The sequence below is a fragment of the Oreochromis niloticus genome, linkage group LG6 (genome assembly GCF_001858045.2).
Source record: "Oreochromis niloticus isolate F11D_XX linkage group LG6, O_niloticus_UMD_NMBU, whole genome shotgun sequence".
NCBI classification, from domain to species: domain Eukaryota; kingdom Metazoa; phylum Chordata; class Actinopteri; order Cichliformes; family Cichlidae; genus Oreochromis; species Oreochromis niloticus.
The window spans coordinates 7112463-7137662 of NC_031971.2; the positions used below are offsets into that span (position 1 = coordinate 7112463).

Sequence of the window (25200 nt, forward strand, 5' to 3'; positions counted from 1 at the left end):
AAGTGGCATCCACCACCATGGTGTATGAAAAGATAAGTGGCATGTTCATCAAGCAAGCATGTCATATGTGGATCACATTTTAAGCCTTCATATCTTTTCAATTATACATCTTTTAATTGCCAGTTCGGCACAAATTATGGGCTGTTAAACTAGCCATGAAGATCAGAGAGTAGTTGGATTTTTTTAAACTGATGACAGCAGACACGATCATTTTTTTAGAGACCGGCAGCTAGGCTACAAATTACACCGTGGTGGTTTTTCCATGTATTTCTGCCCTCGTAGAGAGCATCATCTTCTGTAGTATTTATATAAAATCTTACATCAGGTATGAGTGCATATTTATGTCTGTATGTGAGTGTCCACAGGTGTGGAGCAAGTGACAGTGAAGGAAGGGCTGTTGAATGATTTGTGGCGAAGGTGAACGTTGTGTATTTGTGTGAGGCTGTAAGTGTGTGTGAGAAAGAGAAGACAGACTAGTCGCTCATCGCTTCTCCTGACAGTTTTATGACTGCTGAGTTTGCAGGACGCTCTTTACACATCAGATCTGTATGTGTGTGCGCATGAGTACTTTATGTGCCTGTGTGTGTGTGCCTGTGTGTGTGTGCGTGTGTGTGTATGTGTGTGTGTGTTTTTCACTGGCTTTGACCCTGCCCAGTCTACCTGTAGGTCTGATGGAGGACAAAAGCTCAATTTTAATCTATATTTTACATGATTCATGAAAGGAGGCAGTAGTTAGCTAACTGTTTTACAATCTCAGGAAGGAGGTGGCTGCACAATAGATTTTTTCCACTTGCTCTTATAAACACTTGGAGATTCATTCTATGACAAGCTGGTGGTAGAAAAGTGAGAGCTTTTTTTTTAACCTGCCATAGCCTATATATTAATAATGTATCATAAGCTATACTAGCATCATGTGTTCTTTCACTTTCTGTACCATTGTGGGTCTTCCTGTTACATTCTTTTCAATGCCTGAAACACACTCATAGCACCGAAAGCAACAAAGGCTGAACAAACCTATCTATAATGTGCCATTATATTCTGCTCAAATTCTTGCTAACCTTACAAAGCACCAGCAAATAAAGGTCTTTTGCATCTCTGGCATGGGTCTGGACACCACACCCCATGAAATATATAATCCTGTAACAATGTATGCAGTGCTAAACAACCACATATATTTCATGTTTGAGCATGCACTCTATTGTTGGTACTGACTGCGCTTCAACTGGCTGCCAATGGAGCTTTGTTAGTGTGCACATTCATCACTTGAAAGGTTTATGAAGCAGCATTGTCAGGATTGTTATGTCAAGAATATGGAGTGGTCATGTGATCAAAAGATCAGTATTTCTGCAGTGTTCATTTTGTATGTAAAATTGGTACCAAGTGCTTCATTGTGTGATGCAGAGGCCTCACACAATGTATACCAGTTGAGAACGTATTGTTTCCCACACACAGATATTTAGTGCTCTGAGATATCGCAAATTTTGGTATCAATCTAATACCAAGTAAATACAGGACCAGTATTGCAATGCCAGTACTTAACTGGCACCTGCTTTTCTTTTAAAGGTAACTTATGTTGGGGAGAGCAGTGTGTCATGACTTATGAGATGAATTATCATCAATCTGATCAATCACCACATTTTAATGACCACTAAATCATGCCTTTTAGCTTTTCGTGTATTTTCAAACTTTGGGTTTTGTCTCAGAATCACTGTGTGTCAGCGTCTGTGTAAATGTACTATGAGGTATAAATAAAACAGTTAACACATAAAGGACCAGACATTTTTCATGGTGCATATTTGAGGGATACTTTCTCAATGTTGACATCCATTGAAAACAACAATGCAATTGATTTAGTAGTGGATAATCCCCTCACTTCTGTTTTGAAAGTTCAGTTGCTGACATGCGAATGGTTCCTGTCCCTCCATCTGAGGTTTCCCTTAGATTAGGTTAGGTTAGACTGCTGATATCACTGAGCTATAGTGAATCTCTTGTCCTGCGGTTGGATGAACTCCATCTCCACTGTCTTGGACTGCATCTGGCAACCATAATCCTTGTTCTGGTTTGGGAGCTTCTGCTAGCTGTAAGGCCACTGCAAGCAGAACCTCAACCTCCAGCAGGTTGCTGTGAGGCTGAGCTCACCAAGGGAGCAGAGCAGAACAGGGACTCAAGTTACTTACATGAGATCAGGAATTTACTGAATAGGGTAGCTGATTATTGCTCCATTACAAAGTATTAAATGATATTATTTATTCGTGTATGTAAAACAGCATGACTGCTCTTCCTTTAGTGCACAAATGCTCATGCAAGGGCACATGCACAAGCACTCTCTGCTTAACTACTGCCACAAATGTACTCTATTGGAAACACTAAAGTGAGAATGTGTATTTGTCTGACTGCAGAGCTAATGGAAAGGGACAATGAACCTTCTCCAATAGCCTAGCAATAGACAGGAACACCAGCAGTGGCCATGGTAACCACAGCCAGCGATGGCAATGGCTGTATTCATAGCTAACGCAGTGCTGATGCTAATTTCAGTGTGACTTCATCACGTGAATACCTTTAAGGTGGATATGTTCTGCTCCTTTGGGGTTTTTCTTGCTGCTGAAATATCTGCTGCTGCCATTTAGACAGTCCATTGGTATTTTCTTGCTGGAACCAACAGTTTAGCTGGTGGCTCAGTGAGCATGCTCAGGGCTCTCGCTCTCACACATACACACACGTTTATGCACACATACTGCAGCTGCTTCAGCAGAAGTAAAATGGAGAGGCTACATGTAGCAGTGTATATGTGTGTGTGTGTGTGTGTCTGTCTGTCTGCTGACAGTAACCTACTTTTATGGAGCCCACTCACTCAGAATGATAAAAATACTGCAATTCTTCCTCCTTCTCCCTTTTCGTCCTCCTTTCAATCTATCTTTAACTCCATCTTCTCTTTCCTCCTCTCTCCATCCTCCGCCCCATCACTCCTTCCAAGTCTCCTTTTTTCTAATCCCTCTTCTTTTTCCTGTATCACATTTTTATCACCATCTTAGTCTAGGTCTTTCAGTCTCTTTGCCCATTTTACCCTCATATTTTTCACTTCCCTTTCTCCTTAACTGTAAGGAAAGGAAGCAAAAGATGGAAAGAAAGGAGGCAGTGTAGGTAGAAATGCGTCTTCTGGCGCTAGTCATCAAGATTAAAAGGGAAAGAGAGGATTAAGAGAGGATGATGGTGGAGAGATGTGATGCTTTTGGCCAGGAAAAAAGAAAAGGGGTAGGGAGTGGAGAGCTGCAAGTTATTTTATTTTTTTTAATTAAATGTAAATGATGGACTCTAGGTTGTTGGACACTATATGTTGATGCTGAGTCTAAACTACAATGTAACACTGATGAAAGGAAGTTAGATCGTAGCTAAAATTCCAAAAGAAAATTAAAACTAGAAAAAATGACGGAAATGGAATGCTTGGTTGTTGATTTGTAGCTTCTTACGCCTATAAATCGAACCAATACACTGAAACAACGAAACCCTCCAGTCACTCATTTCAGTGTTCTTGTTCCGTTTAAATCCTCACTAGAGCATTGTTAAAACTCCTGTAACCAATGCCAACCAGTGGGGTTTGTGTGCTTCTTAGCTTTTTATTGCACGTTGTTGGATTGTTAAAGCTGCATCATAATTTTGGTGGAAATGCTTAAATGGCCTAAAAAATGTTCTTGCTTAGTAGAACAAATGGCTAAAAAGAAAAGTCACATGAAAGTGTTTTTGTCCTCTGCAGCCTGTAACTTTACGAGCCACTACATTTAATAATTCAGAAGATGACTAGATTGTTAAAATAGAACAGGACTCCAGATGATGGTTGACCTACAAAAGAAGCCGCTCAAGCAAACACACCTGCCAACGTTACAATCGTCAAAGCAAGTCAGACTGCTTCTCCCAAGTCTTGTAAGCAAATAGTTTTGTTTTGTTTTTTTAAAAAAAGATCAATTTATTAGCTTTTAAAATTAGCTTTGAAAAGTGTCATCTACTTTTTTTCCTGATTTTCATCAGGCGATACATTTGTTTTCTTTTATTAAATTATTGGCTGCTTTCGTTTAATTCCCATGGCAATAATTAAAATCAAATCTACTCTAATCTAATCTAGCATAATCTAATGTAGTTTCCGTTTCTGTTTGTGTGAGTAAACTAAACAGCAGAGAAATCTGATTGAAGATGATTTCACTGGATTAAGATCATATTTGAGTGTGCGCTGTTGTGACATTTTGTCATTTTAAAGTGGGTGTTTTCAACCAGAAGCCCAGCTGAAGCAACAATCAGAGCTGGTTCAGCAGTTGTGTGTGCTATAAGATCTCTATGCACGTGCGCGCGTGTGTGTGTGTGTCACAGTTGTCGCTCCCTGGAGACGAGACTCTTTCCTTCAGTTGCATCATGGGAGATGCTGCAAGTGTAACTGTGTATTTGTTTGTGAATGTGGTCTGTGTGAATAATTTGTGTGTTTATGCATGCTTGCGTGCGTGTGACATTTTATTTGCGTGTGTGGTTCACATTCTGTGTGGAAACGGTGGGTACAATGGCTCCGCTTGGGCCAGAAAGAAACGAGAGAGTGACGGACGGCAGACGTCGTCTGTGCATGTCTGTGAGCATGTGCGAGAGGCTGCAGAGAGCGAGTATCTATGCAGTTCTCATTACCAGCCTGCAAAGTGGCACAGCAGATATTCTGCAAAAAAAAAAACCTAAAAAACCACACACACACACACAAACAAACACACACACAGACACAAACACAAGCTTCTTCCACAAATCAAAAAGAGCTAGGGTCAGGCGAGAGAGAGAGAGAGAGAGACGCACCCTTTTATCTTTCACATGTCTATATATAGCGATTCATGGTGGAGAAGAGTGGAGCAGCATGGGAGGGAGGGGACGTTGAGGTAGAGGAGGAGAGGATGGAGAGAAGGCAAGATGGCTGAATTAGAGTGGAGCATAAGGAAAGAAACAGAGTGATTTTTTTTCGTGTGTGTATCTGTGTGTGTGATTTAAAAGAGAGGAAAAGGAGGAGAATGCTTTCAACCTGCTGGTACCATCTTCAGGGAACAGAGACAAGGAAAAGTCAGGTGGGGGGACAGACACACGAGGAAAGTGAGAGGCCTGCCGGTAAAACTGGACTTCAGTGGAAAATCTGCAGGGTAGAGCAAACCAAATAAATAAATCATAGTAAGGCGGGCAGGGAGCTGAGGTCACTATTGTAGTGGCAGACTGGATGATCACCACAAACATACCACAGCTCCCCCCATCACCACCATGACACTCTCTGTGGTATTTTAATATTTTTGATTTAGCTTTTGCTAGTGGTGCAACGGATCAAAGAACTCACGGTTCGGATCGGATCACGGTTTTAAGTCACGGATCGGACCAATTTTCAGATCCAAAAAATTTAACTCGCCATTTATTTATTTAAGTATTTTTTGCCCATTAAAAACCATTCAACTCAAGACTCAGTCCACATAATTATATAAAAACAAATTAAGGTGCAATATAGGGCAGTACAGGGCTGTGTATCTACCACTCCGCTGTAATAAAATGAGTGGTCACGGTCACGTAGCTTTACGTTGCCCTGGAGGTCCACTCATCTGTAGTTAGGGCAACAGAAGATGCCTGTGACAGTTCAGCCATAACTTTAGACTTTCCTGCTCATACATGCTTGGAACGATCTTGTCACTGAAGTGGACGCGTAACGGGATATCATAGCATGGCTCAAGCACGTTCATTATATGTTTCAACTGCTTGTTTTGCACAATGGAATACGGCCTCATGTCTGCAGCTAAACACCCCAATAGCTTGTCTAAGGAGCTTGGAAAGAAAAGCGTTTGGACTTCTTTAAGTTGCTTGAAGACGTTTCACATCGAGAAGCTTCTTCAGTTCTAAGGTCAAATGGTGGAGAGTCCCAGATTTAAACCCAGTGGGAGTTTCCCTCCAAAGAGGGACAAAGGACCCCCTGATGATCCTCTACCTCAGGGGTCTGCAACCTTTAACACCCAAAGAGCCACTTGGACCCGGTTTCCACGCAAAAAAAACCAATATATATATATATATATATATATATATATATATTGTTTTTACCTTTGTGCTTTGTGCGAACATCTAAAGTAAGTAAAGTTTATTTATTAAGCGCTTTTCACAGACAGGCAGTCACAAAGCGCTGTACACAAATATTAAAATAAACAATACAATCAATAGACATTATACACAATGTGAAAGATCAAATGTAAATAATGTAAAGAATATAAAATACGTAGATCAACAAAAGGCTTGTTTGAACAGAAAGGTTTTTAACTGCTTTTTAAAAGAATCCACAGAGCAACTAAGGTGTGTTGCTTATGTAATCCATGAAGTGCTACAGAGAAAATTACATTTTATTTATGTAATTAACACATTTTGAACTCTTAAAGAAATATAACAAAAGGAAAGACACCCAGCTGAACTAAAATGATCCATTTAGCAAACAAAAACTGTTGTCAGCCGCCTCCCTATTTAAAAAGTAATTGGAAAAAAAGCACTATGCTGCTAAAAAAAAAAAAAAAAAATAGATATTTGCAAAATTCTGTCTAAACATCTATTTTACCTTGTTAATGTGTGTGGCGGGGCGTGGTCTGCAGTGCCGCTGCATGGGAGTCGGACGCACCTGAGCGGCACCCGCAATCGCGCCTCGCCGCCTTAAAGCCTGTGCTCTCTCTGCTGTTGTGTTGTCGGGCTGTGAGCTGAAAAGCTACAGCCGGCTTTATGCGTACAGCAACCGTGTGTGAAAAGTGGTCAATAAAGAGATTGTGGTGGACCACTGGAGGGCTCCACTCACACCCAGTTCTCAGGAAGTGTTGTTGCTATGTTTTGGAGGGAAAAGTGTTTAGTTGTGTGGTGATGAGTAATAAACGAGGAGTGTTAATCGAGAGCTCTCGTGTCGTCTGTGTCTACTTCCACATTGGTGACCCCTGACTCGAACATGCTGCAGTCCGATGGTGGCACTGACTCCGCTCTGGATGCATCAGCAGCCGCCAGCTCTCTGCCTCCGGCTGCAGCTGCGTTTGCTGTGCCGCTCGAGCTGCCGGACTTTTGGCTTCACGATCCCCCATCGTGGTAATGTCCATGCAAACATCGTCGGGTCTGCCGTGATATGTTTACAATGAGACTTCTGGTCCCAAACCTCGGCGCACAGCGTCTGCAAATCGGGGCTTTCATCTTTACGCAGGACTGTAAGCTGTCATCTGTGAGGCGGGAGCGGTGTTTGTTTTTAACATAGTTCACGGTGGAGAACAGCTGCCGACATAATGTGGATCTGAAGATCCATAATTGGCCTATCTGGGGTTGAAAGTCTCGATAAATGCACGGCGTTTCGGCGGGTACACCGGCTTCCACGAGTGTGACGCTTATTTTGAGCGATGAAAAAAATAATAGAATATAATTTTATTTTTATATTTCAAAATCACAATAATCTTCCAATTTAGAACTACAAGTTAAAAAAAAGAACTAAACACAAATAAAATGCACTTCAGCGAAATACTTCTTCTATTTTCCCAAACCACCCGGAGCCGCAAAATAAGGACTAAAGAGCCGCGGGTTGCCGACCCCTGCTCTACCTAATCACATGAGCCAAGGTGTGAAAACGGGTGTGGGTCACAATCAGCCAGGGTTTCGGGTGAGCTCATTGTGAAACCTAGCCCCACCCTATCATGTGATTTCCTGAGGTCAGATGGCCCAGGGTGTGAGTGGGCGTTAAGGCGTCTGGGGAGGGATCTCAAAACTGGCTTATAGATGGCAGACAGTTGGTGTTGTAAATCACCGCCTCTGTTCAAAGATGGTCGCTCACAGTGGACATAAATGGCTTCTTTCACTCCTCTTTCAAACCATCTGTCCTCTCTGTCCAAAATGTGAACGTTGGCATTCTCGAAAGAGTGACCTTTATCCTTTAGATGCAGATGGACTGCTGAGTCTTGTCCCGTGGAGGTGGCTCTTCTATGTTGTGCCATGCGCTTGTGAAGTGGCTGTTTGGTCTCTCCAATGTAGAGGTCTGGGCATTCCTCGCTGCACTGTACAGCATACACCACGTTGTTAAGTTTGTGTTTTGGAGTTTTGTCTGACAAAACTGGGGCCAGGTTTCACAATGAGCTCACCTGAAACCTTGGCTGATTGTGACCCACAACCGTTTTCACACCTTGGCTCATGTGATTAGGTAGAGGATCATCAGGGGGTCCTTTGTCACTCTTTGGGGGGAAACTCCCACTGGGTTTAAATCTGGGACTCTCCACCATTTGACCTTAGAACTGAAGAAGCTTCTCGGATGAGAGGTGAAACATCTTCAAGCAACTTAAAGAAGTCCAGACGCTTTTCTTTCCAAGCTCCTTAGACTACGATGACCTGGATGACTGAGAACCTTCACAGACACCCCAATAGGTTTTGTAATAGCTTTAGCCCGGTCGGATTGGGCAGCAAAGGGCTGCTTAAATGCCACAAACTCCTCTGCTCCTCCACTTGGTCTACTAGCGCTGGCCATGACTATCGCTTGACAGACTGACCACGTGCACCATACACATACTTTTTTTTTCTTTTTCAAATCTTCAGATCACCGTGGAGTGGGATCGGTTCGGATCATGGATCAACAGTGATCCGTTGCACCACTAGCTTTTGCCCATTTAAGATTTTTGGATTGGCTTGTGGTTTTGTGAAATTAGAGCAAAAAGAGGACAGCAATCTCCTTGCAACAAATACAAATTGGTTGCGTTGAAGTTTTTGGAATTTTGCAACTGATAACCGCAGCAATGACCAGCTGGTCTCCAAGCGGTTGAGTGTTTAACACCCTCAACTTCTGGGAGGCCACTTTTGAGGTAGAAGTCAACCTGTCTCCAGTCAATCACAGTCAACTCACATTGACCTCTGTCACAAAGATCGGCACATGTTTGCACATAGTTTCTGTCTAATTTCTAAATGTAGACATGTTGAAATCCATCTGAGTTGGTCTGCACCAGCGGGCACAATCATGTGCTATGTATCTCTCTTCAATAGGAGACTAGACTCAAATATCCCAGCTTGCTGTACTTTGGTTAAGCTGTAAGATATAAAAGGTTGCTGAGGATTTTGTCATGTTTCACTGAATCTCTGTTTCAACTCCAGAACTGACTGGACTCTGAATGTAAGTAGCTAATGTGAATTCTTGTTTAATGTGAATTTCTGTGTATGTATACAGCAAAAGTCTCTTCAAAGATGGCTACTGACTGCGAGTGGTTGTAGACATTGCCCCCATCTCAGTCTCATTTAACAAGCACTTATTTATGTGCTCTGGTGATACCTACCTAAGTGTTTTTACAGTGTCCTTTTAGGCTCTCGGATTTATGTGTTCCCTAATTTTAACTTTGCCTCCCTGCAATTTCGCCTGCAAGTTGTATTCAGGTTCAATCCACTTGAAAAATGTGACAAAAGTGCAGAAAACACTCTTTTAACCTTAAGTGGAGTTAAAAAATTAGAAGATGTGTGTCTTTGCATGAAATTGTTTTTCAAGGAGGATGGAGAGAGACAAAGTGAGAGAGAGAGAGTGCTTGCGTCACTCCCATAAAGGAACTGACTCTTGCTGAGTTGGGTGCTACACTGTTTCATTTATTTGATAAAGCTTCATTTGGTGTGATTTAAAATCTCCCCCTCATCAGGCTCGGCTCCCCTAAAGCACAGCCTCAGCGCCACGCCAAAATGCCTCATCAGCTGAAAACACACACAAACTGCCCGCGCGCGGGTGTGGGCGCGTGTGTGTCTGTGTGTGTGTACAATGCAAGCTGGTACTCGGGTACATTTTTCACTGGATGACTGAGATGGAGGAATTTAAATAGGTGTGGGCGGTTTTGTGGAGGTTTGGGGTTGTGGTGTGTGGACAGGTGAAGAATTTTGAGCAGGTAGATAGTTTATTGTCTACATGGACAAATTTCTTTACCACAGTGGGTACATGCATCCATCACATAGGTGTGAAGGTTCCTTTTCAAAAGCATAATGCAAGTTTGTGTATGTAAAAAAGTAACTGTGACCAGAATGCATGTATCGCCAACTTTTTGTGGAGTCAGCCACCATGACCTACAGTGACAGGGTGTAACAAATGTCAGGGAAATATGTTTTTTTGTCTTTTGTGTGTGAAAAAGAAAAATATCAGCTGATATATCAGAGTATCACACTTTTAACCTTCTTATAAATTAAAAAAAAATACAAAAGATGTTTTAATTTGTGTTATTTTTGCCACATCCAGCAAAAAATGACATTGATAATGCAGCGGTCTAAAAAACTCGCAAAAACGGATTCAAATACAATACATTTGGTATTACAGGGTTAAAAATCATGTTATTGTCAGCCTTTAACTTAACCAGACTAAATGAACTGGTTAGTGGTCTTTGGATGTAAAACATATGCCATAAAATGACTAATGTGATATTTATCTCATTAGGGCCCAGTTATCAGGTTGAGTAAAGGAATTTAAAACGACTTAAAACTTTGCATTAAATTATAATGTCAATAAAACTGGGAGATACTTTTCCATAATTTAGCACCAATAATCTAAATGTCTCATCAAATTGTCTACAATGTTTTGTGCACATAAACTTAGACATAGTCATAGGTCATCAGGGTATATTACTGGCTGTACAAGTGTATTTAGAAATGTGTGTGTTTGGGGAGTAGTTACCTTTAAAAAGTTCAACGATTCTTTAGGGGTGAACAATCTGCTCATTCTTATTTTGAAAGACCTTTGCTGCAGGTGAGATAGTCCAGACCACTTCCAGTCTGATGTTTTCCTACCAGCACACTTACCGTGGCCAGGCTGTTGATTTCATGGCCCTTAGCATCGTTAACTTTACACTTACAATTTCTGTCTAACGTTTCACTGAATTTATTTATGACATTGTTATTATATGATTTTTGTTCCAATGTAGCAAAGAGATGGCTATTGTAAACTTCATTGATTACTTCTATGTGATTGTTTTCTGCAAACTTATTTCATATAGTTTTTTATTTGTTATGTAATTTGTTTGTTTGGTAATTGAAGACACACTGATGATAGTACAACTGCTCAATCTATGGCTCTTTTTTAAAATGACCTAATTTATTAATGAACTATCCAAATTGTTGCCTTTTTTTCTGCAAATTGACTGCAGTACCTGCCAGTTCTCTTTGTCTGTTGTCTAACAGTTTCCTGAGAGCTTGTACTGTACAAAAGTCCAAGCTTCACTGTCTAAGAGTGCTACAGGAGTAGCTACTATTGTAGCAGCTTTTGTTATACCCACACTGCAATTGCAGTGTGAGTATAGTAAAAACTCCTACTGTAGTAGCAGTATTAGGGAATAATGCATACTATATTACAGCAGCAGGACAACATGATGTATTCAGATTGTGTAGGTTTAGAAATGCTAAAGAAACCTTTTTTGCAATAACTGTGTGTGTGTGCGTGTGGGTGTGTGGGTGTGCGCGCGCGGTCAGTGTATTTGGCATGGTAGAGCTTGTTTGTGGCCATCAGAAAGCCATTTTAATTAACAAGAGAGGAGCACACACACTCATTTTTGCCATGCTCACCAATAATACCCTTGCCAGAAATTTCAGCTCTTTAATTGCTTCCGATTCACCTCTTTTTTTTTTCTCAAAAGATGAATAGAGTGATGTGTCAGACAGAAAGAGGTAAAGTAAGACAAAAACAAGGAATGGTCACATTTGGAGGAGACTAAGGAAAGAAGGAAATGGAAAGAGAAACATTGAGGATAAAATGAAAAACACAGAAACAGAAAGGAATAAAGATCTGAAGGAATGGGAGGAAATGAAAGAGAAAGACACACACACAGGCAAAGTGTTACCTCCTGCTTTCAGCAGGTTGTTAGGCCAGCAGAGTGTGTGTCTGCTGAATAATAGATGGTGTGGCAGGCTAGCATGTAGTCATCAAGCACATACACATACACTCTCTGCACTGCGGCCTGAATTAGATTATTGAAACAAAATACATTTTAAGGTTATCCTAAAAGTGAAGGAATAGCTTAAATATGAAGTAACCATGTAAAAACACTTACACACTGTGAAGTGCTGTAAATTCTGCAGTTAGATCAACAAAAAGCTCTTTTCTACAGATATGGAACCAGTTCCGCCTTCAGCACCTTTAATAACCAGAGTAGTCATTTGAGTGGTTAGGACATCATGGCAGACAGAATCTGTGGGGTACATCTGGACATCGTCTGGTTTTAACATCACGCTCACACCTGTGAGCAGAACTGTTTCTGCATTAGATACTGGCCTCTCCTTTGTGATAAAGTGGCAAAAGTGGTCTCTCACATGGCGCACCAAGCACAGCAAAGAAACACAGAGTGAAAGCACAGTGTTCCTGTGACAGGGGAGCGAAGTGTTGCAAAGCAGTAGGATACCATACATACATTTTGGTTTTCTAGGCCTAAGATAAGGTAAAGTTAAATGAAAAGTGGCTAAGCCTATTTAACAAGTGTCTAGGTTTGTGACAGTTGTTAAATAATTGGCGCTGAGATGGTTTATACTGCCACACAAAAAAGATCTTTGGTGGAAGAATCTGAATTCGTCTCTACATTCTCCATCTGTATTTCCAGTAGCGCTGCCATTCTCCGGTGTAATTTGGCACCTATTATTAAATTGACTATTCATATGATGTTTTCCATGTAGAAGAGAGAGATTTGTGGATTATTGCTGGTGATATTATTTTCATTTTTGCATCATATAATTTGAACTATGACCAAGAAGAATGCAGCTCCTCTACTGCTCAATAGTGCTCCTGGAGGCTAATAATATAATAGGTGTGAACCCCTTAAAGAGTCATAGTGGGTGTTTTGTCTTTTACCAATATAGCTTTATTTAAATTACAGCCAGCATACCAGTTCATCATGTGTACTGCCTACCACTACTACCACAGCTACCCAGTGGCTAAATAACTGAACATCTGGCCAAAGCACTTTTTCACCAGTAATAAAGTTCAACTTTGAAAATGAAGCAAGAGTTGTAGTCTGCCTCTTACCGCTGCACCTTTCACAAGTATAGGTGTGTGTGTTGTGTCAGCCAGCCAGCATGTGCCATGGAGTTCAGCGCCGTCTTGTTAGTGTGTACTCCCTAGACCGACCTGTCTCATCCTCTCACGTCAACCGTTCGCCTCTTATCCTTCACACACACACACTCGCACTGATGCACAGAGGCCGTCCTGCAGGCCATAGTGTCAGTGTCAGTGTTGCATCTGGTAAACACGACAATGGGCGCATACTAGCGTGCGCACGGACAGACAGACACACACATGCAAGCTAACAGGATAATGACTGGACAATTAGGCACAGGCTTGATCTGTCTAGATGTATCCAGTCATCTTAGCCCTCCAGCAGCCATTACTCAGGCATGGACACACACACACACACACACATACACACACAAAGAGCAACACATTCAAACACACTTGACTGGATGGAGCACTGTGAAAAGCTGGCAGCTCCACCAGGCAACCTTTGTGAGTCAGGCTGTGTGTGTGTGTGTGTTGTGGTGGGGGTTGGAATTTAACTCTCATGTACTACTGTAATAAAGTGACCGTTTTCGGTTTGAATTTCATAATGTTAGTCAGTCACTGTTTCTCTGGCGTTTTCTTCTGCAGAAACAAAACTGTGCAACGTGGTGTGCTGACAAAGCAAATCAATCTTCCCTCGGGCTTTATTGGTTTTCTCTTTCGGCAAACTGATGGGTCTGAGTTTGAAAATGGAATATCGAGAATCGTACACGGAAGTACTGCAGTATTCTCGAGGCATACGCAATATTATTTGGCTTTTTTTTTTGTTGTCTCACGTTCATTGCTGTTCAGTAAAATTAAAGGTTGTTGAAGTTAAAGTTCATGGCTGTTGCACTAGGGTTGTCTTGTTTAAATAAAGTTTAAGTACAGTAAATCATATAATACCAGCATAATGCGCTGCAGTGGCACGTATAAAGGCATGGTAAAATCAACATTAACTGAAGTTCATGTCCAGTTAAGTATATTTACAAAGACGGTAAACAAGCAGATGAGTCACACGGTGCTTTACAGAAATGGTAACAGACACATAAAAATGGACACAAAAAAAGGGGAAAAAGCTACACTGAAGAAAAGCCCTGCTTTCTATACGATATGTAGCAAAATTTCTATATATTTGTATTTGTACTTTATATATCATAATCAGGGGTGCACATAAGTGGTCCGCAGGTGCGCATGCGCTGTCAAAATAAAAGATGCGCACCAGATAAGAAGTTGCAATGCGCATTTGCGTACATATAAAAGGCACTGTTTTTGTCCGCTAGAGTGGGATTTTTACGGCATATTCTGCACCACATCTCTGTGCCTTCATCATTTGTTTGAAGCCAGCTCACCTCCTGCAAACACTTCTCCGAGAATACGCGCTTCTTTTGCGGTTCGGACTCCTTCTGACATTTCTTTGTAGGTGGAGGAACACCAAAGTAATTGCTTAAAGGAGCTTGCTTCTTCGACATCTTTAAGAGGTCTAAACAAATGTCTGTCCTCCTCCAGAAAATCTTATGTACGCAAACGCACGTTGCAACTTCTTGTCTGGTGCGTGCCTTTTATTTTGACAGCGCATGCGCACCTGCGGACCACTTATGTGCACCCCTGATCATAACGTTTTAAACTGTCTTGAGCGCCATCTCCCCTTTTATTGTCATTGCTGTTCTTGTTATTAGTCTTTATTCATTTGAATTATGGCTCCCATCTTTATAGTTATTTCTAAATGTTCTTAAATACTACATCTTCTGTTGCACATACTCTTATTGCAGGACCAAAGAATTCTACTTGTTTTACTTGTTCCAATAAAGCACTGAGATTTGCAGATTTACATTTCCTTGGATGTGTGACATTACAAAGAATAGTGAATATGTAAACAGACATTCAGAGCAACAGAAAGAAAAATGTCACCTGGCAGGCTGGACTTCTTTTCAAATCCATTGTAAAAATGTTTGCAAGTGTCAGTGGCTGGATCTTTGTGGTGTGAATGGCTGCAGTGTTGTGTACTGTATATGAGGTGCATGCTTCTTCCTGGTGCTATTGGCTTTAACCCCAGCTGTACTCCATTTGAATGGATGATTCTCACCACCATCATTGCAAACTGCATCGTCCTGGCTCTGGAACAGCACCTTCCCGATGGAGACAAGACGCCTCTCTCCGAACGACTGGTAACACAAATTTTACACACACACACACACACACACACACACACACACACACACACACACATTTAAATGTGGTTCATGTACATATGCAACATATGCATACGTATTCAGTGTGCGCACAGATGGAAATACATACACATGGAGACCGTTGAGGTACACTGGACACACTGATACCAAATATGCTTGAGCTCACTCACACAGGCTAAAAAAAGAAAAAAAAACAGTACGTTCTCATAATTTTTATCACATCATTATTTCTAATGTGATCAGGCCTGTGAATTGAACTTTGCAGCAAATTGGTACATTTCTAACTATGTTGACTGATATTGTTCTCAGCACTTCTTAGGTTTACACCAATCAAGTATAACATTATGACTTCCTGCCTAATATTGTTTTGGTCCCTTTTGCTGCCAAAGCAGCCCTGACCCGTCAACGCATGGACTCCACATGATCCTTGAAGGTGTGCTGTGGTATCTGCACCAAGATCTTAGCAACAGATGATGCGAGAAGGGGCCTCCATGGATCAGACTTCTTTGTCCAGCACATCCCACGGATTTAGATCTAGCGAATTTGGAGGCCAAGTCAATACCTCAAACTCGTTGTTACGCTCCTCAAACCATTGCTGAAGCATTTTTGGCAAGGTGCATTGTTATGTTGAACGAGACCACAGCTATCAGGGAATATCTTTTCCATGAAAGGGTGTACATGGTCTGCAACAATGCTTAGGTAGGTGGTATGTGTCAAAGTAACATCCATATGGATGACAGGGCCCAGCATGCACAGCAGCCTCTGCTGGCTTGACATCTTCCCAGGTAAGCAACACACACCCAGCCATTCATGTGATTTAAAAGACAAAATGATTCATCAGACCAGGCCACCTTCTTCTATTGCTCTGTGGCTCTGTTCTTTGTTGATGCTTTCGTCAGTGGATAGGTGTCTGCACATGCAGCCCCATACACAACAAACTGTGATGCTCTGCGTATTCTGACACCTTCCTGTCAGAACCGGCATTCACTTTTTTGGGCAATTTGAGCTACAGTGGCTAATCTGTTGTATCTGACAACACTGGCCTTCACTTCACACATGCATCAATGAGTCTTGGCCACCCATGAGCCTGTTGTTGGTTCACAACTGTTCCTTCCTTGGACTTACTGACCACTGCAGTCCAGGAGCACCCCGCAAGAGCTACAGTTTTGGAGACGCTCTAACCCAGTCTAGCCATCACAGTTTGGCCCTTTTCAAACTGGCTCAAATCCTTATGCTTGCCCATTTTCCTGTTTCTAACTCCTCAATTATAAGGACCACATGTTCACTTACTCCCTGATATATCCCACCACTAACAGATGGCATGATGAAGAGATAATCCGTGTTATTCACTTTACCTGACAGTAGGGATAATGTTATGCCTGATTTGTGTAAGGAATTTTTAGGCTGCCATTAAAAACAAAAACCCTAAAGAAAAAATCTCCCTGACCCTTTTTCTTTTTCTCTCTTACATTTCACTTTTCTATCTTCTCTTCCCTTCTCTTTGTGTTTCTACTCACATAACTACCCATAACTTCACTTTTTATATTCCTTCTCCCAATCCTTTTCCCTTTCCATCCTTTTCCTCTCCCCTGCAGGAGGAGACAGAGCCCTACTTCATAGCCATCTTCTGTTTCGAGTCTGGAATAAAGATCCTGGCTCTCGGTTTTGCATTACATAAGGGCTCCTACCTGAGGAACGGCTGGAACGTCATGGACTTTGTAGTTGTCCTCACCGGGTGAGTCCACAGCTCTAATCGTTTTAGTTTGGGATTTACTTTAGCAATGTTCTTCTAAGTGGGGTTAAGATTAGGTTTTATTTTCTTGTCTGGGTTTGTGCTTGCTTGCTTTTGTATAAGTGGTTTCTAATGTGTACCTGCTTTTGGACACTGAAATGTGTAGGCTGTGTTTCCATGGCTACCCATTTCACTCGAGTTCCAAGTTTGGTGGGGTAATCGCATGGTGAGGCTTTGTTAAAATTTGTTCCTCTGGAGTGAATAATTTGGGATATTTGTGCGGGGATTCATACATCTGTAATTAACCTAAAGTGAACATTTGTCCTGCTGTAATTCTCCTTTCAGTTTAATTTCTGCTTGGGCATTTATCACAAACGTAAACATTTCAGCTTTAAAAATCCCACCAGTGGGTCCACATAACGACACTAGTGTCAGCCAATTTCTCTTCATCCTCTAACCTGATGGCTGAGGACAGATTTACAGTTAGGACAGAAAATGTTGAAATATTGTCTCTGCCAAGCGTTATAACTGAATTGCCAGGTTGTTACATTCAGCTTCCATCTTGAGCCTGACACTCCTCTGCTCTAACTGATTTCATTCAGGCAGGAATTCGATTTTCCCAAATCAATCACTAGAGACCAATATATGCTCTTAAATCTCTTAAGGTTCACCGCGTTTTTCCATTTATGTATTGTAGCCATTCCTCAGGAGTGCCAGAATAAACAGTCGTGCATCATTAGATAATTGCTTTAGTCATACCCATGGCACTGACTGACTAATCATTAATCCTTCTGCAGCGGTCAATGGACAGGTTGTTCCTCAGCTGAGAAACTGGAGTTTCATGTCACAGTGCCAGATGAATCAGTCCGCCCAGTCAGATGGAATATGTCAAAGATGTGGACCTAGACAGGTTTCTGCAAAAGGAAGCTGTGAGCAGTTCATTTAACTCTATTGGAGTCCACACAGAAAATGCATTTTTTTAAGGATAGTCAAACTCAAGGAGAAGTAGAACCAATGACATACCAGCTTACTACTTGACTTGGACTTAATTGTAAGCTGTTCATATGACTGTGTATTTTAGTGTCCTGCAATGGTATGCACGTGTAACGGGGGACCCAAATGGAGGCAAACAAAAGATACCAAAAGAGGGTCCGTCACACTTACCTCTAGCTCCATATTGTTATTCTTGGACTCTATAAATGGAGTCATTCTGTATGGTTTACAGTTTATGGTTCAAAAGAATACTATTTGGTTTTATAATGGGTCTTCGAGCAGCCCTTCAGTTCATCTTCTCTCCACAACAAGCTGTTTTAGCTTTTTTCCCACTTACCTTAAAGGAACTTTCTTCTGATTTGATGCCCCTCCCAAAAAAAGATTCAGACATGTGAGTGGGTGGACCTTGTTTGCTCATAGCCAGAGCTCAGTGCCTGAGATGACCATATTTGGGATATTCTATGACATCATAAATATCCAAAAGTAAAGAAGCCTGAATACTTACTCTTAACCATGGATGACGAAAAACACAAGGCGAGGCACAAGGAGACAAACTTTGAAGAAGGTAGAGCAGGAGCTGGTAAAGAGACTATCAGACTAAGTAACGAGGGGTATAAGTACAGAAGGAGCTAACAAAGTGAAATCATAGATGGTTGAGCAGACAAAGATGGGAAATTAAACAACAGAAGTTTACCACAATGGAACAGGATGTGCCTAAAGCCACGGTTGCAACTAATGTGGTGGTTAGTACTCCCTCAATCTGTGACATCAACACAGTCCCATTAACCATTCATACTGGCACTTGAGGTGTGCTGGACTCACTGCAGTCTTCTAAATAAAAAAACAAAACAAAAACCACTGGATCGGTGCTGGTATGGGAATAGATGTTGAAACAGGAAACACCAATCACAGTAGTTTTTTACGTAACATCTCATCTTTACTGACTGTAACATGTGAGAATCTCTGCTCCTGCAGCAATATATCATTGAAATGCCAGTGAACATAGCCCTGCTCATATTGTCATGTCTCCAACCCAGCTGCATAGTCTTTACATATATGTCGGCAGGTGGCATGAGTAGTCATGTGGTTGCTGTGTGATCTAAATATGGCTGCCTAAACCACAGTGGGTGGGTGGGGGGTACAGATGATAACAAGATATAGAGAGGAGAAATAGGCAAATAAGAGATACACATATACATACACACACTTATTTCAGTGATAGTGTAACAATATTACAGACAACACATCATCGGTAATTTTTAGATGAATCCTTACTCAGTCGGTTTGTGTGTTTGCATCAAGTAGCTTGACTTTGTGTCTTTTCTAATCTCAAACACACTCGCACAGACTCAGCAGAGGTCTGGTTTGACAAGGTGTGTGTGTGTGTGTGTGTTTGTGATCAGGGCCACTCCTCCTCAGTCACTCTTCCTTTAATGAGGACACATACACACATACACGTACACAGGCTGGATCAGAGCGTCCCTGCAGGGTGCAGCAACCAGGGCAAAGCGAAATGTCACTTCTGCAAGAGATGGGGGAGCTGGTTTGTTGTTATGGCAATAGCCAACAGAGGGGTAGCATAGTTTTCTGCATCCTTCTTTCTCTTTTCTTCCACTATTCCATCTCTATTTAGTTAGCTGAAAGCGCTAGCTGCTGAAGCTAAAACAAGAAGTAGAGAAAATCCCAGCTGGATTTAACTAGAGCTTTAAACTGGTGGCCTTTTACTGCTTGAGGTAGTGTTGTTAGCCCTTCCGCTTTACCCCCATCATCATGTCACTCAGCTTTACAAGATGTTAACTGATGCCATGGGAGCTAAACAGGGAAGCATAAATCGCAGCCAGTCCTCAAGTAAGGTGTGTTCACATGTAGTGATGTTTTCATCACCTCTGCTACCACATAGCGTCTCCAGAGAACTGATGACAAGCCACGCACAATGCAACACTTTTTCAGAAAGTAGCATACTATAGTTTCTCTTGTTTATCTTTGGCAGATCACATCCAAACTGTCCTGCTGTAGAGCACCATATTAGAGGTCTCTGGGTTTGTAAGGGAATGGAAATACAGGTCCCATCTAATGGGTTCCCTAAAATTTTCTTTTCTTAGAGGAACAAAAGAGAATTCTAAAAGAGCAGTAAGGAAAATTATAAAAATTTATTGGGTTTAAGGGGTATTATAGATATGCTGGATTAACACAGGGGATTTACAGCGTAGTAGATTCACCTACTGATGAGCAGCGCAACAGATTGTTCTTCAACTGTATTCCCCGAAAATTTTTTTAAATGCTTTCGGACTGGGAATGCACTCAGTGTGATTTGCTGGGGGGTAGTCTACATGTTCTTGCCTCTGCTGAATTAATTTTACCCCTGGTGGAGATACATTTCTCCCAAAGTGATTTTTCTAGAGTGCGAACAACAATAACATCACACTGACTTTCCTTTGACAGTTAAGCTTAAATGGCAAATGGGGGCTACCTTGAGCCATACCTAACTTTTCATTATGTCACTGAGCACCAATAGATTGTCCCACCAAGGAAATTGCAGCTAGATGATTAAAAGAAAAAAAAACAAATGTTCATATTTTACAGCACCATCAAAATCCTAGAAATATTATTACTGAGTCTTAGTGTTAACCAGATACTTGATAGTCATCATCAGTCAGTTATTTCCCCATGAAAGTGATAAGTAAAAGATGGACATCATGCAAGGCTGCTACTTATGACATTCTGCTAAGCCTTGATATGAAGAGCATTTCAGTAGTACTGTACTGTATTGATGGCTTATTGGCTTTGCCACTAATGGTGAAGTTTACAGAAGAGCAGCCACCCTGGTAACTTTCATTTAAAGCATGAGTCACAAGTTAGAACTTTTTGTCTGGGATGATCTAAAAAACAGTAAAAGGCAGGAGTCATTTTAAGATACAGTCTAATTATTTACTTCGTGTATTTGTGTTTTGTTTTGTTTTTTCAAATTCCAAAAGCTTGCTGTTTGTCTCAGGGGTTGCTTCCTTCCCTGTTTAGTCTTTCATGCAAGATTTGCACAGATGAACCTTCCACAGAGGTCTGTCACTAAAATTGATAATTTTGTTAGTGTGACAAGGATCCATCTATCCATCCATTTGATACTGCTTATCCAGGGCCAGTTCACAGGGGCAGCAGGCTAAGCAGAGAAGCCCAGATCTCCCTCTCCCCAGCCACCTCTTCCAGCTGATTCAGGGAAACAGTGAAGCATTCCTAGGCCAGTGGAGAGACATAATCTCTCCAGCATGTCCTGAGTCTGCCCTAGGGCATCCTCCTAATAGGCCATAGCCAGAACACCTAACCCAGGAGGCACCTTGGCGGCATCCTAATCAGATGTTCGAACCACCTCAACTGTCTCCTTTTGATGTGCAGGGAGTAGCATCTCTACTCTGAGTTCCTTCCTATTAACTGAACTTCTCACCCTATCACTAAGGCTGAGTCCAGCCAACCTTCAGAGAAAACAAATTTCTCTTGCTTTTATCTACAATACAATACAACAGTATTCTTTTGATCATTACCCAAACCATGTGACCGTAGGTAAGGGTATTGACATAGATCGACCGGTAAATCACCAGCTTTCCTTATATGCTCAGCTCTCTCTTCACCATGACACTAACCCAACTGTCAATCCCCCAATCCCCTTGCCCCTCATTTGTGAACAAGACTCCAAGATACTTGGAGTCCTCCACTTTGGTCAGCAACAGCAACTCATCCCTGACTTGGAGTGGGGACTTCACATTTTCCAGCTGAGGACCATGGCCTCGGACAGATTCTCATTCCTGCTGCTTCAAACTTGGCTGCAAAGCACTCCAGTGTAAGCTGAAAGCCACCATCTGATGAAGTCAACAGAAGCATGTTATCTGCAAAAACTGGAGACGAAATCCTTAGGGCACTAAACTGGAAGCCTTCTGCCACCTGGCTGCGCCTAGAAATGAACACAATTTTTGGGCAGCCCTGGCAAAGTCCAACACCCACCAGCACTGAGTCTTACTGTACTACACACCAGTCTGCCAGTCCAAAGGCACCATGTCATTGTGATGTTGCTGAGGTGTGTCAACCAAGACAGCTCTACAACATCCATAACTTTAAAGAATTCAGGGCAAACCTTGTCCACCCTTACCACCAAAGGGTTGTTTAAATACCTCAGTGACCTCAAACCAAGTGATGGATGGGTCGTGCCAGTCGTCCCCAGAGTCTGCTTCCTCTATTAAAGCAGAATCAGTGCAATTGTGGAGAATTGTGGAGAACCTTGTTCCTTCCACCGGAGTCACCTGACAGTTTGCTAGATTCTCTTGTTCCGTGGTCTCAGTGCCCTCCCACACATGTTTTTGCTTCAGCTACTGTCATACCCACACTCTGCTTGACCTGTCAGTACCTGTAAGTCCCACAAAATAACCAAGCTAATAGGACTCCTTCACCTCCGATGTCTACCATTTGGTTCAGAAATTGCCACTGCAACAGGCATCAACCACCTTACAGCTAAAGCTGTCATGATAAATATTTAGGTTAAGTTTCAAGCCTGGTCAAATTGTTTTTTAGGGTTTTTTGTTTTGTTTTCTCAACCTGATCGCAGGTGACATCAGTAGCTTCAGTAATTTGTAAAAACATTTTGCCCTTTTATAACACCTTTTAATATGCTAAGAGGCTAAATATTTTAACCTTTAACAAATGTTAAAGTGAATGAGTTTTTTGAATGAGGATTTTTTTGGTTTGTTTCGGATTATTTTGAATTGTTGTCACGTTAGTGAAATGAGCAATTCGAGATGCAGGGGAAACATAGAGCAATCTTGTGCCTGCCTATCTTTTAATATGATTGCATACATTCAGATTTGCGTTGTGTTGAAAGTGATACATAAATGAGCTGTCTCCCACTGAGAAAGATTGCTGTTTCATTTATGAAAAGGTTACCAGGGTGCCCATTCAGACATAAAGCTGACACATTCAGATGGCCTCAGATTAATCAAAAGAAAGGTTTTACTTTAAATTAAAATCATTAGCTGAATATGTACATATTGGCTTTTTACATCCAAGTGCCACCTGACACCACAATGGAACCAACAGATAGTGCTTCATAGCTGCCATGTTTACATTCAACTTTAAATACAGCTTTAAACTGCAGTCACTGAAATTCAACACGTCCTGCAGCATTCTGCTCGGATGGATGGATAGATGCAGTAAATGGATAGATATAGATATGGGTAGAGCGAGAGAAGCAGAGTGAGCCCTCTGAGAGCAATGAAGCCCCTTGCCAGAGTAGCAGTAGAGTACTACTGCAGCTAGAGAGCAGAGGGAGGGAAAAAGGAGGAGGAGGTGGAAGTAGAAGACACGTGACATTGTTTTTCTATTCCCTTGGGCTCTGGATAACAGGACAGAAAAAGAATACAAGATGGGCTTGGCTGTTAAAGAAGGCGTGAGAAGGATGGAGAGCAGAGAAGAGTTTAGAGCAAGAGGAGGGAGACCACAGGAAGCAAGGAAAAGTGATGGCTGGGGGGACAGCGGCGGTGAAAGTGATGTATGGAGAATGAGAGAGAGGTTTGGAAGAGGAATGGGAGGAGGAGGGAAGGCAAAGATGGAGATGGAACAAGGGGGAGGGGGAGAGAGAGAGGGAAATGAGAAATGCCGAGAGGAGTGCGCTGAGAGAGGGAATGAATGTGTGTGTGTAAGCGCTGCAGTAACCTGCTTTTCCCTGCTCCCTACGATCAATCACTCGCCACAGCCTATATAACACACTCTGCTTGTAGTTTATGGTGCATACACACACATAGACACTGTATTTAGACACACACAATTACGCACAATTACTATGCATGGCCTATATTGCCAACTATAATCATACTTCAAGCCACTATGTATATTTTACTCTGAAATCAACTTCCTGTAGTCTTCCTAGTTGTAAACGCTATATCTGTGCCATTGGAGTGTTAAGACTTGGTCTTCCCTTTTGTACAGTGTAGCAGTGCTCCCTCAGTAGCTCTGACCACTGTCTTATTTGCAGTTTATTGCAAAACACATTAATTTGTCACTGAATCGCAAGTAATACACCGCAGCAAAGTCTTACATTTCTATTTTCTCTAGCTACTGGTCACCAACTGGTTTCTAGGCCTTTGTGACTGAAGCCTGATACTACCATTGCTGATATCTGGAGAAACAAAGATGCCAATGAGATATCAAAGAAATCATGTCTGTGATCAAAAATAACATCAGATCTACAAGATGATCGACAATGTTTTACAATGTTTGACACAGCACCATGCACATCTTTGTGACTGATTTCCCCAACAGCTAAAAACCACCTACAGCCACTGACCAACTAATGCTAATTTTTCCCTAGCAACTGATAGTTGCCAAGTAGTCATTAAGCAGCCTCCAGGCTGATCTGACTGGTCTTAGATGAACTAAGATTAAATGTCCTATTCTGTGAATATTGATATTTAAGAATATAGATGCATGTTGAATATTATATTTGACAAAAGTAATCATTAAAAGAAAAATCTAAGTGTCTGCACGCTGTATTGGACAGTTGTTTTCAGTCATTCAGGTGAGGTTACTTTGCTGTACATTAGAAACCTCACCTCAGTATAAGTAAGTCTCTCACAGATAGCAGTTCCCCTTTATACAGGAATTACAGTGGTCCCTCGCTATAATGCGGTTCACTTTTCGCGGCCTCGCTGTTTCGCTGATTTTTTTGTGCAACTTTGCATGCTTTTTTTTTTATAGCGCATTGTGTTCTGCATCTTGATTGGCTGTAGACCACTGTCAATCAATCTCGTGCTGTGTCTCCTGTACAGTACAGAATGCGTTCAACTTGTCAAATGTACATAAATCTTTGATCGCTAGCAGTGTGACTCTGAAGTGCTGTACTGTATGTTTGTTTTCTCCCCAACAAACACAACAATGTCGACGAAAAGCACCTGTGGGTGAAGTGTGAAAATGTTCATGCATGTCTGAGAAAAGTGTGTAGTGAGGGGTTTTACAGCCTTAAAACATCTATAATAATTGTAAAAAATAAAGTTGGCTACTTCACGGATTTCACCCATCGCGGGTTAATTTTGGAACGTAACTCCCGTGATAAATGAGGGACCACTGTACATGAAGAATATTCATATTCTTGTCTAAAATAAAGCATGTGTATCACTATAAATACACAAAATGTAAATACAGTAAACCATATAAACTACTAAATGTCTAAAAGTGTCTCTCATGGTGCCCAGAAGATGAACCCTGTCCATTTTACATCATTTTCTTCA

General features: G+C 41.6%; 1 protein-coding gene across 1 annotated transcript in view; it reads left to right on the top strand.

Moving 5' to 3' along the window:
• Positions 1 to 25200, top strand: part of cacna1ab (calcium channel, voltage-dependent, P/Q type, alpha 1A subunit, b) — a 158182-nt gene that overhangs the window by 28778 nt on the left and 104204 nt on the right. Inside the window, 2 exon segments of the mRNA XM_019360310.2 lie at positions 15084 to 15189; positions 16809 to 16948. Coding sequence (XP_019215855.2) covers positions 15084 to 15189; positions 16809 to 16948 — 246 coding nt within the window.